At 38.9% G+C, this 12,314-nt stretch overlaps 1 protein-coding gene across 1 annotated transcript in view; it reads left to right on the forward strand.

Annotated features, from left to right (window-relative positions):
• Positions 1-5,113: 5,113 nt before the first annotated feature.
• The window catches only part of LOC142037924 (spermatogenesis-associated protein 7 homolog), a 41,710-nt gene continuing 34,509 nt past the window's right edge, over positions 5,114-12,314 (forward strand). Inside the window, exons 1-3 of the mRNA XM_075042660.1 lie at positions 5,114-6,348; positions 9,064-9,113; positions 9,498-9,590. Of these exons, the coding sequence (XP_074898761.1) occupies positions 9,554-9,590 (37 nt within the window). The 5' untranslated portion in view covers positions 5,114-6,348; positions 9,064-9,113; positions 9,498-9,553. The remainder of the gene's footprint in view (positions 6,349-9,063; positions 9,114-9,497; positions 9,591-12,314) is intronic.

The raw sequence follows: 12,314 nt of genomic DNA on the forward strand, positions 1-12,314 counted from the left end.
TTCCATTGCTTAATACATACAATCAGATCTGTTTCTGTTTCAGAACTATGCTAAACTGTCCACATTCCCATCAATGCGAACAGCCGAATGTATGGCTAATTTTTAACGCACTGTACTATGCAGTGATAAATCCTTAAGTATGAATATGTGAAACAGGATATTCCATCACTACTGAATAATAGTACAGTAGAATAGATTGATGTTGAAACCTTAAAAATTGCACTTGTTACTAACTTTTGTACTGAGAGCCAAATCTTGTAACAGACAAAGCCCTGCAAACCTGGGAGCTGATGCTGCTCAGCAGCTTACTGGAGGCAAGTACACAGCTACAGAACCAACACCCTTGTTTTTGGAGAATGATCCTCTCACAGCAGCAACTGCTTAGATGTGTGCTTTAATCTATTTCATTGTACATCATTCAAAATATTCAGAAAGAGTCTGTCTTATGTTTTCTGTGAATGCCATTAGCAATGTCATGTTGTACCTGTGCATTATTAACTAAAATATAAAAAAAGCATCTCTCTCTTCTCTAACTTCCATTCAGCACTTTTACTGTCACCTTTTTAGGTGCTGTGTTTTATATTCAATAGAAACAATTCCCCCTGAAGCATTTTAGAATCTCTCTGTTGGCTACAAGAAAGACCTGATTTTTCTTCCATATAATTTAAGCCTGGGTCTCTTGTTAAAAGAACTGCTCATTGATGTAAAATAGCAAAGTATAACACTTATTGATTGAATTGATTTATTATAATCCAGTGAAATTAAAGCAGTTTGGCACAAATGAAAATAACTGCTGCAGCATTTTTGTAGGGAGACAGATTCAGGTATTATAGAAATGTGGAAAATACAAAGAAACTGAAGAGATTATGCTGACAACAAAACACATCATTAAATAGAAATGAGCTAGATCTGGGACTTGTTCCCTCACATAATGACTGCAAAGATTGGGGCTTAATTTATGGTTGGATAGGTAACTATTGAGTATGCAGTATAGATTCCCTACTGTGTTTTATACAGGTTTAACAGAGGTGGTCATAAATTACGACAGATTTAGGAAATTCCTCCTTTCTGAAATTATTCGAAAACACAACAGCTTCTGTTACTGTACCTGAGTTTAAGCAGAGATGAGGCAGAAGCTCTGCTCTCTCTCAGTTTGCTATGGCTCAGATGAAAAGCTTCACAAAAATTAACACCATTCTTTCAAAGGCTATATACTACTTGTTTAAATTCTAAGAAAAGGCAAAAATAATAGTGTCTGCATAGTTGCTGAATTATTTTAGCAATATCTAAAGTATGGTTTTACAAAGTCCGCGTGTAAAGCCAACAGGACTTAAGCTTGTGGTGAGGAACATTGCCAGATTGCTGCTTTTAAAAGTCTGTACCCTTCAGATTCAGAAACTCCATCAGACAGTTCCCTTGTTTCAGTATCAGACATTTTGCTCTGGAAAAGTGTGTTCATCATTCAAGGCGTGATCTTGAAGTTAACTGGAGTATATTGCTAGTGGCATCACCTCGGATATGCTCTGGCTCCGTGTGTGGTATTGGACCACCACAATGAACCATCACAACCTGAACACAGTAGGTTTTATACTATTATCTCATTGGTTTTCAAAATACCTCTTGTCAAAATCATTTCCTTTTTGTATGGCTTTCTATGGGGAAACACACCATTCCTAGAAGCTTTTAGGGCTCCGTAAGTCAAAAATGGTTGCAGCTACAGAAACTATGCAGTGTTTCTTCTCATGAGAAAGAAAATACCACATATTAGATTTTTAGATAAAGATTAAAATAGTTGTCCTGAGGTTTAGGCACTGGTGCTCAGAAAATCAAGTTTCATTTCTCTGCCACTAACTCTCCTGTCTTGTTACAATGAATAAATTGCTTAATCTTTTTCAGCTTCTGAAATGAAGACAACGTTTTTTTCCCCACCTGCTATTTATCTGGTTTGCAAACTTCAACTGTAAACTTTTGGGGTACGTTAATGAGTGACTGGCTATTTGTACAGAACCTGGGACAGTGACCTGACTGAGACTTCAGGAAGCTGCCAGAGTTCAAACAACAGCAGCAACATTATTGGATGAGTTAACTGCTGTAAATGCACATGTAAAGGACTAGTTACTTAAAGATCTGCCATTATTGTGACTGTGTTCAATCATAACAACTGTTTAGTGCCTGCATCACATGTTGCAGATAGCATGCACTTATTAAATTAAATGTATTTGGCTCAAACAATTACAATTTTTGATATGTGCTTGTTCCATTTTTATCTGTCCTCACTCAGAGCAGTTTCCCACTGATGTTGTTCCACTTCAAATCATAGTGGAGTAACTGTTGAGCTAAAATGGTAGGATTGGACACAAGAAGATAAAGAATTACTCTCTGTTCTGAAGTTGCACATGATTAAGAGCTCTTTTCAGTATAGTATACTTCTATCTGCCATGCCTTTCACAGCTGTTTAACATAAAAAAGAAAAAGCCAAAAGAAATAAGGATTTAGCCAGAGATAATTTATATTTCAAAAGAAATTAAAGAATCAAAATTATTAGTAGTAATATACAGCGCGATGTAGCTAAACTAATTTGCTTTTAAGTCTTTAGCCAGTATATAGGAAGCTATGATTAAGTTCCACTAGTTTTCTAAACATGAATAAAAATGCTTAAGGAGTATATCTAAATAAATAAAATTTTAAAAAATAATCAAATGTTTTGATGTGTTACCTTGGATTTGAGAGCAGTAATTTCCTTTGTCCATATCCTGTTGTGACTATAGAAGGATGTTTTCAAAAGACAAAAAAAAAAGGCTGACCTTTTGATGATTTTATTAACTTAGTGACCCATGACAATTAGAAATATGAGCACAGAGGAAAAGCAATAACGTTTACTCAGCTCCCATCTATTTCACAGTGTTTTTATTTTAAGCTTGTGGTCTAAGGTGGCAGAATTTGATCCAAAAAAGCACTGCTCATAATCTTTTCAGCTTTTGTTTTCTCAGAACACTGTTATAATACTCTCTGTTACCTGCATCCTTTTATCTTTAAGAAGGCCAAAAACTAACCTACCAATGGTGAGGCCTGAATTTCAGAACCGATTGAGAATGCATTCTCTGAAAAAACAGGCTCTTTGTCAGGTGTCAACAAATCGAGATCCAAAACCTGTAATCACTTTCTAAAGTCTCTGCCCTTAGGTTTTGGTTATAGCTGTATAAACACAAGGTTTCTGAAGTTGCACCAATGCCTTTGAAGCCAAAAATTATCCTGAAATGTATGTATGAGAACAAAAGTGAAGGTTTCATTGTTTAAGAGTCAGAGACTCCTGGTTTCTCTCCCAAATTACAACGTTGCCTTGAAACCAAAGAAAGAATTGCATTGATTTTTCTAGTTCTGATGGCACTTGGCATGTCCTTTGACATTCAGGATCATCTCTAAGGAGATGTTTCCTTTGCAATTCACAAATCTAATCAGGCAAATATAAGTTCACAATTAAGGAACTTCTGCTGGTAGACAACCCTTTGGAGTGTAAAGCTACTGAGCTTTAGGCTCCTGTATGCCAGTTGCCTTAATTGTTCAAAAAGCGTGGACTTTTAAGCGTGGATTTAAAGTGGTAAGATTTATCTGGTGAAGAAGATTACGTATGCACGTTGCATTGGTGACTGGCTTGCTTCATGTTAACCAGGAACAGGTTTAAGCTGAACCAAAATAAGTTTCTAAACTGGAAAAAGTCTATTTAAATTATAGTTCAAATTATTGCTGGAACTTTTGCATGTAGACAAATCATTTCACTAAGTAAGTTAAAAGTAAGTTAGAAATGAGGACAGAAGTTTAGTCTCCATGATCAGACTTGCAAATTAAGTTACCAGCTTCTCCTTGATTTTAGTGGAATTTAGGAACATGATTGTATTGAAAACCATACCACTGGATAGGTAGGGACTGAAATCTCCTGGATTTCCTATGAATCTGTGTCTGTCTGACTCCTGTGAACCTAAGTAAGTGGCTTTTGAAATTGAGACTTGGCCCCTTCAGCTGTTAAGGCACACAGTAAAATTTACCCTGTAACTCATCTGAGATTAATTCAGCTGTCAGCAGTGGGACATACCTCATAAAATGAGTGGAATTCCATGTATTTGGAATTTGTGTTCTTGCAACTTGCCCTTAATTAGAAATTAGAAGGGCCTTGTTTGCTTACTTTGCTGGGCTGTGCCTGGCTTTTCCAGGTCTGGCTTCTGTGATGTGAGTCTATACTACTTCATAGAATATCTTTAGGAAGTCTTTAATGTTGTGCTCTTTTCCCCACTGCTTCCCCTGGGCACGAGCACCACAGTAGCTTACTGAGCTGCTGCTTCTTTTGCCTTGAAGATTTATGTTTAGCAGACGTGATCTTTCAGATTGCAAAATATGTGACATTTGCGCAATGCCATGGCTCATTTTTGTGGCCTGCAGAAAATTGCCCTGTAGATGCTGTTGTAACAGGGAATTTTCTCTCAGAGTATCTAGTCAAAAGGGTCCTATTCATTGGTATGGATTAAAACAAACAGAAGTAATCTGGTGGGGAAAGTAAACTCAAAAGTGCCAGCCTTTTCATACCTGTATCTGTTGTAGCGTGGCGTTCTGGCCAGGACATCACTCTTCTGTAATCCCCATAGAACCTGCAGAAAGATAATCATATTTCTTAATGCTTCCGCAATATGTAACCAATACAACTTCCTTCCCTACCAAGGGTCCCAGATAGCCATGGTGCCTACGTACTCCATGATGGGGCCTTTCAGAGGACACATGAGTCTCAAAAGTAGCCGTAAGTATTCAAATTATTACTTGAGAAGTGCCTATGTGCTCCAATTTTGGAATAACATCTTGAATATTGATTATTAAAAATACTTATTTTATTATTGAAAAAATATAAAGTAGATAAGTGCTTCTAAGGTCTGCTATTAGAAAGATCTCACTTTCTTAATTCACCTTCTTTCCTGCTCAGGATCTTTGCCAAGCACCTGTAGAAGAATTGCTAGAAAACTGTTCTGCCTGAAGCTTCCCTTCTCAGAAACGCTGTTCCACTACACCTTCTCCAGATCCATACCATTTCAGTCCTTAATTAGATGCTGGCAAACGCGCTACCACCACTAGCACCACCACCCACCATTTTTGTCCTTTTTATCCTTCATCCCTCCTTTGACGAAGCCCAGCTGCAGCCGGAGATATTTCACTCTGCACATAGGGAGTGCTGCATTTCAGGGCCCACAGGGTATTACCCTACCGTCCTCCTCTTCCCACCTTTTCAAAGGAACCCCAAAGGACGGAGAGGAGGACAGTTATTGCCTCCCCACCTCAGCAGTCTGTCATACTGGTTTTCTGTATACAGTGATATCTATGTATTTTCTGAAGCAAAAAGAAGCAGAGACACCTCTGGTAGATGCCCAAAGCAGAAGCCAAAGCTCAATGCCTGCCAGTGCTTCCTATAGCTGAAAATAGGCAGAAATACTTACCCAGAAGGGGAGCAGCTTGAGATAACTATGCATCTGAACCAAAGTAAAAGGATCTGCAAAGCATTTGTCAGTCATTGACTGGGCCACTCTGCTGAGAGATTGTCTCATTGGTTACTACATTGTCTGCACTGAAGCAAGCACTGTGGCCATAGCCATGGGCAAATGTTCTACCTTGTTAAGTATGAGACAAACACAGAGAGAAGAGGTGGTCGCTCTCCCCTCCAAATTTAGGCTCTAAATACAAGATGAAAAAGTAGACAGATGCAAACAGATGCAGGATCATAACTGTGAACTGCCACTTATGGTGCCAGATAGCTCTTTCCTTGCGATGCTAGATAGGTACTTCTATCAGTTTACAAAAGGCAAAGCCAAGGATGTTGCAGAGATCGTTCCCACCTGCCAGTAATGTGAAGTGTAGATAAGAATTTGATATTTCCAAGCTTTTGAGGCTTAAGTATCACTGAACAGTTTTTATTTGTTGATTATAAGTACATGTAGCTTTGTCCCCACACTGTGAAATTTCCACTTGTAGGAATTAGCAGTTAGCAATGGTATAAAGATAAAGTATTTGTGGTGCAGCAGCACTGCAGTTATACTAGTCTTTAAAAGAGTAAAGTAGTTGACATGTTCTTGAGGACATGCTTTTGCTCCTATAAGAGGCAAAAAGCAGTGGCTTTGAATTAGCAGTCTGGTGAGGAGCAAAGTCACCTCTTGTGTTTTTCAAAAGCATATTTTTGTTTTTCAGCTACATGGAAAAGACATGTTTTATCACTGTCATTGTGTATCAGTCAAACTTTAATACTGCTACGACTGGATTTATGATATGACATTATACCTCTGGACATGATATATTCTCCAGACCTGATTTGCAGAGGTAATGTCTTGCAATTCAATCAGGGGAAACTAGGTAAATTAGTCATCGTACAACTACACGTTCAGGACTATAATAAATTACTAAGAAAGTCATTACAAAATAGGAAATAAAAAGAGTCAGTGTTGAGAGAGTTGTCACTGTTCTTTATTGCTCATTCTTGTATCTGTGTTTCCTGAAGATCTTTCCTCATATATAGAAGCAAGATGTAAATGTCTTGAAAGTACAATAGTACTCAGAGTTTAGAAAGATTTTCAAAAGCAGGCAACTTTCTGCGGGTAGATCTGTGCTCATATATAGAAAATGTTGAAACTCTGAAATGTTGAAAACTTGGATAAAGCAATTTGCTAAATACTGCAGGTAAATTAGGTCTATGTAGGACAGCAGGAAATACAGAAGTTTGATTCTGTTCAAACATGGGCTTAAGAACTCTGCCCATCTTTACAGCACATAAAAGGGCTTTTTCAATTTGATGTGACGTGTGTTTGCCCCATCAACAGAGCTTCATAACAGGGCTACTTAAAATTCCTGGAAGATTTCTATTTAACATTTCCCTCAATTTGAAGTTATTCAAAGATGTGAAAGAAAACAGAAGAAAAATCTGTTTAAAAGTGTGAACTTTCCAGTGAGGTCAAATAAGATCAGCCTCCCTAGGGGTGGGAAATACTTAGACAGGCATCCACTGAACCTCCCCATTTCATCGTTTTTATCCTTAAAACATCTTCTTTGAGCAATGGATGTGCTTTTTCATGTCCTCTTTTCAGAGAGATTGAGACAGAAAGACAAAATGACTTGCCAAAGTTCAACAGAAAGTCTCTGGCAAAGAAAAGAATTTGCCTTTTTTTTTTTCCTTACATAGGAATAACCACAATGCTGCTTATTGCACAATGTTAGCAATTTTCTGGACACAGGATAGAGTTAGATTTTATGAAAGACAAAAGATTAGATTAAACTACTAGTGCCTTGTATATCTTCAGCATTTCAAATTTGGGACGGTAATTCATTTTGAGAAGACTGTTCTTTTTATAAATGGATTTTCCATCCCTTTTTTAATACTTTGATATTGTTTGGATTATCACATTGTTCTTCTGTCATGCTGTCTTTTTCACTGCATATATTGAAATCAGGCTGTCACTGCCAATCAGGGAAAGATTTGGGGCATTTCCCGAAATACTATTTACTTTTCCTTAGTGCCAAGAGCCTCTAGCTGCTGTGATTTAGGGCATTGCCATTCCTTGAACTCAGTAGAGCTGCCCCACTTTACACCAGCTAGGGATGGTGCTGGATATTACTGAAGAGCTTGTTCCAGTTGCTTTTGCCAGCAGGAGGTTACAGCACAATTGGCAAAATTCATGAAAAAAATTAAGTCGTTGAAGTTTTGGAAGTGAATAACTATTGGTCTCAAGCACATAAGTTCTTTGAAACTTAGTACTAATTTTAGAATAGTACTAATTCTAACTATTTGATTTCTTCAGTATGTTACTAACACCTATGAGTGGTTTCCCTGATTGAAACTGGACGTATGGTAAATGCTCATGATTAGAAATTTTGTGAGCTTTATATTTGTCTGCTTCAAGTATTGGATTCCATTGTGGTACCATGCTAAATTTCATTGAGACAAGAGATAAATGCAGTTTGATCATAATTTTGCACAAAGTTCTCCATTGCTTTATAGCAAACATAGAGTCATTATTTCTGTTGATGTCTCTGCACCTGTTTGTGTCATGGTGTAAGCACTCTGGCTGTGCCTTCATGTTCGATGGACAATCAGAATGGGTGGTCCTGGAGCAGAAATAACAGCACCTTTCTGCAGCTGGTCATGTTGGGATGTGATGCTGCTCCTGGACAGGCTGTTGAAAGCAGGTCTTCACACCAGTGCCCTTCTAGCAGGCTTTTAGTCATTTGCAGGAGCACATTAGTAAATAATACTAAATGAAGAAACAAATACGACATTATGTATTCTGTCCTGCTCTTTCTTAGGGTGCTTGTTCAAAAGATGACACAATAAATTGAATGTAGTCAAACTCCTTGGCAGTGAAAAATAGTTCATAGCACTGTCTCACTTGGTAGGCAGGAGATTTAGACAAGAAAAAGCAACACAGCAAGAAAGCAGCCAAACCAAGGTTAGAAGGATTGACTCCCAGACTCTCAACCCAATGTCTCCTATTCTTTCAAAATACAATAAAAACTTTGAAACTAAGTCATTAGCTGAAATTGTACATTGGGGACATGAACGATGAAACAATAATTTACTTCATTGTGTCAGAAAGCCAAACCTGAATAGGTTGGATAGACTCAGTTAAGGGCTATTCTGTGCCTGTGGATGGAAGGCCAAAGGCACATTAGATTTCTGATCTCCAGTATTTTGTTTATTTTTTAATATTATTTGCTAGCAACTTTCTATCTACAAATCTTGTCTGATGATTTGAGAAGGAACCCAGAAATATTATTCTTGTTCGGAAACAGGTTGAAAGACAATGACCTATCTCAGCCACAATACCAGGTTAAAATTTAAAAGGAGTAAATGCTTATCTGCTTCTTGACTTTTTTCCTGGGCTAATGAACTTGCATCAGATATAGAGACAAATTCTTCCTAATCTGAGAAGTCTGGTAGGTTAGAGATTCAGAGGAGTGTCATGGTTATTCTGTGTGTAACACATTTCTGTTCCATGTCCTGGCTCCTTTTCTGGCCCTACTTCTGTCTCCCTGTGTATCCAGTCCATTTTCCTCACTACAGAGAGCTAGAGTTAGCCTGGTATCACCAAGAGGTAAGATATTCATATGCTGTTTTTTACAGTACTTTGTCCTACTCTCTAGTATTAAATCTTTCAAAATGTAAATGCTTTTTATTATATCAGATATTAAACAGTGAGATCCTCTATTATTCTGCAGAGTTCTATAATATCCAAGGCTCATACACTACTTATTGCAAGCCATAATTCTCAGGTATTCAAAAACATGCAAAATGAGAATAATTTACCACTTTTGCATGTTACATTTTGTGTTACCCTTACTTTTTGAAATAAATGAATGAATATGGACTTGATTTTATTGCAAGCAGGAAAGGATAAATATTAAAATATTTTCAGAGCCATTATTGCCCGAGACATTGCTTGCCCTATTGAATGAACTAAGATTCTTCCGTCTTGCAGCTTTTTCTCCTGGACCTTCCTGCAAGCTCTCCAACCAGTACCTCATTCAAGATCACATGGCTGCTCATTACAAGAACCTGATGTCTGCCAAAGGTATGTACGGTCTTTAATGACAACACTATCTATGTAGCTGAAAGATGAAATCATACTCAAGGGTATGCATGGTTGTGGCCCTTAGTTTTGGCTGGCTCCTGAATTTCTTCCCCTTTCTTTCCTCCCTCTCCGTGTCACTAACTCAACAGGTGTAGGAGGATTTAAAAGTGAGCCATAACATGGTGTGCCCTAAAAGAGGAGATATGTAGAACACTTGATTGGAACTATAACCTTGTCTTGGGAGAAGCAATCCTAACTGTTGAGAGGCAAAAAGCCTACAGAGTCAAACCATTCCACAAAATGATAAGTTCATATTAGGAAGGTGTTGTGGTTTGATCCCAGCCAGCAACTAAGCACCACGCAGCTGCTCGCTCACGCCTCCCCGCTCCCAGTGGGAAGGGGAGGAGACTCGGGGGAAAAAAAAAAGTAAAACTTGTGTGTTGAAATAAGAATGGTTTATTAACTAAACTAAAACATGATAATAACAATAATACTAAAAATATAATAATAATGATAATAATTAATATTAATAATAGTAATGAAAACAAATAAAAGAAAAAGAGAGAGACATAAAACCCAAGAAAAGACAAGTGATGCACAATGCTATTGCTCACCACCCACTGACTGATGCCCGAGCAGTGATCTACCCCTCATGGTCCACTCCCCACAGTTTATATACTGAGCATGACGTTCTATGGTATGGAATATCCCTTTGGTTAGTTCAGGTCAGCGGTCCTGGCCATGCTCCCTCCCAGCTTCTCGTGCACCTGCTTGCTGGCAGAGCATGGGAAACTGAAAAATCCTTAACTTAGGATAAGCACTACTTAGCAACAACTAAAACATCAGTGTGCTATCAACATTATTCTCACACTAAATCCAAACCACAACATTGTACCAGCTACTAAGAAGAAAATTAACTCTATATCAGCCGAAACCAGGACAGAAGGGAAATATTATTTAATTCCCCTGTGTTATTTTACTAATTGTTTCTGTTTAAATGTATATGGCAGTTGACTAAAAGGAAAGGTAAAATGAGAAGTACGGGAGGTATTTGTTTAATTTGGAGAAACAACAGAAGAGTAACAGTAAGGTTACAGCTTTTGATGTTTAGAAAGTTACAGTATCAGACCTAAATAACGTAGAGGGAAGTTCCATTAGCACACAGTCATGTTTGAGAGGGCTCTTCAAATACTTTTCCCCCCGTAAATAGCTGCAAACCACTAGAAAGAGAATTTGGAATAAAAACATGTCCTCCATCAGTTGTCTGGAGCTATGTAAACTTTCTGGTGCTTCAGGTGCAGATGAAAACAACTGGAGTTGAATGGTCATAGCCATAGTTAGGTTACTGCAAGACTTCCAGTCCTTGGGCTCCCAAGGCTTTCTAACCAAACAATTCACTGATAACATGCAGTGAGCTTTATAATAACACATAGCTGTTGAACAATAGATGAGATGATTGCTGCTGCATTTTTTGCAAGGAGACCAATCCTTTCATCAATTTGCAGTGCCAAGTGCTTTATCTTAAAATACCCAGCTCAAATGAGGGCGCACAGCAAGCTTTCTACCCCGGACTTCAGGAGAGCAGACTTTGCCTCTTCAGGGACCTACTTGGTAGAGTACCATGGGATACAGCCCTGGAGGGAAGAGGGGCCCAAGAAAGCTGGTTAATATTCAAGGATCACCTCCTCCAAACTCAGGACTGATGCATCCCAGCAAAGAGGAAGTCAGGCAAAAATGCCAGGAGGCCTGCGTGGATGAACAAGGAGCTCCTGGACAAACTCAAACACAAAAAGGAAGCCTATAGAGGGTGGAAGCACAGACAGGTAGCCTCGGGGGAATACAAAGAAATTGTCTGAACAGCCAGGGATCAGGTTAGGAAAGCCAAAGCCCTGATAGAATTAAATCTGGCCGGGGATGTCAAGGGCAACAAGAAAAGCTTCTATAGGTATGTCAGTGATAAAAAGAACACTAGGGAAAATGTGGGTCCTCTCCTGAAGAAAACGGGAGACCTGGTTACCCGGGACAAGGAGAAGGTTGAGGTACTCAATGATTTTTTGCCTTAATCTTCACCGGCAAGTGCTCCAGCCACACTGCCCAAGTCACAGAAGGCAAAGGCAGGGACTGGGAGAATGAAGAGCTGCCCACCGTAGAAGATCAGGTTTGAGACCATCTAAGGAGCCTGAAGGTGCACAAGTTCATGAGATCTGATGAGATGCATCTGCGGGTCCTGACAGAACTGGCAGATGAAATGGCTAAGCCACTATCCATCATATTTGAGAAGTCATGGCAGTCCAAGGAGGTTCCCACTGACTGGAAAAGGGGAAACATAACCCCCATTTTTAAAAAGGAAAAAAAGGAAGACTCAAGGAACTACAGGCCAGTCAGTCTCACCTCTGTGCCCAGCAAGATCATGGAGCACATCCTCCTGGAAAATATGCTAGGGCACATGGAAAATAAGGAAGTGATCGGTAACAGCCAGCATGACTTGACTAAGGGCAAATCGTGCCTGACACACTTGGTGGCCTTCTACGACATGGTTACAGTGTTGGTGGATAAGGAAAGAGCAACTGATGTCATCTACCTGCACTTGTGCAAAGCCTCTGACACTGTCCTGCAAGACGTCCTTGTCTCTAAATTGCAGACACGGATTTGATGGTGTTTTAGAGTGGTTTCGAGGATTCCTGAGAAGGCAAGCACACACACTCACTGATTAAAAGGGAAGAA

The sequence above is a fragment of the Buteo buteo genome, chromosome 12 (genome assembly GCF_964188355.1).
Source record: "Buteo buteo chromosome 12, bButBut1.hap1.1, whole genome shotgun sequence".
NCBI lineage: Eukaryota > Metazoa > Chordata > Aves > Accipitriformes > Accipitridae > Buteo > Buteo buteo.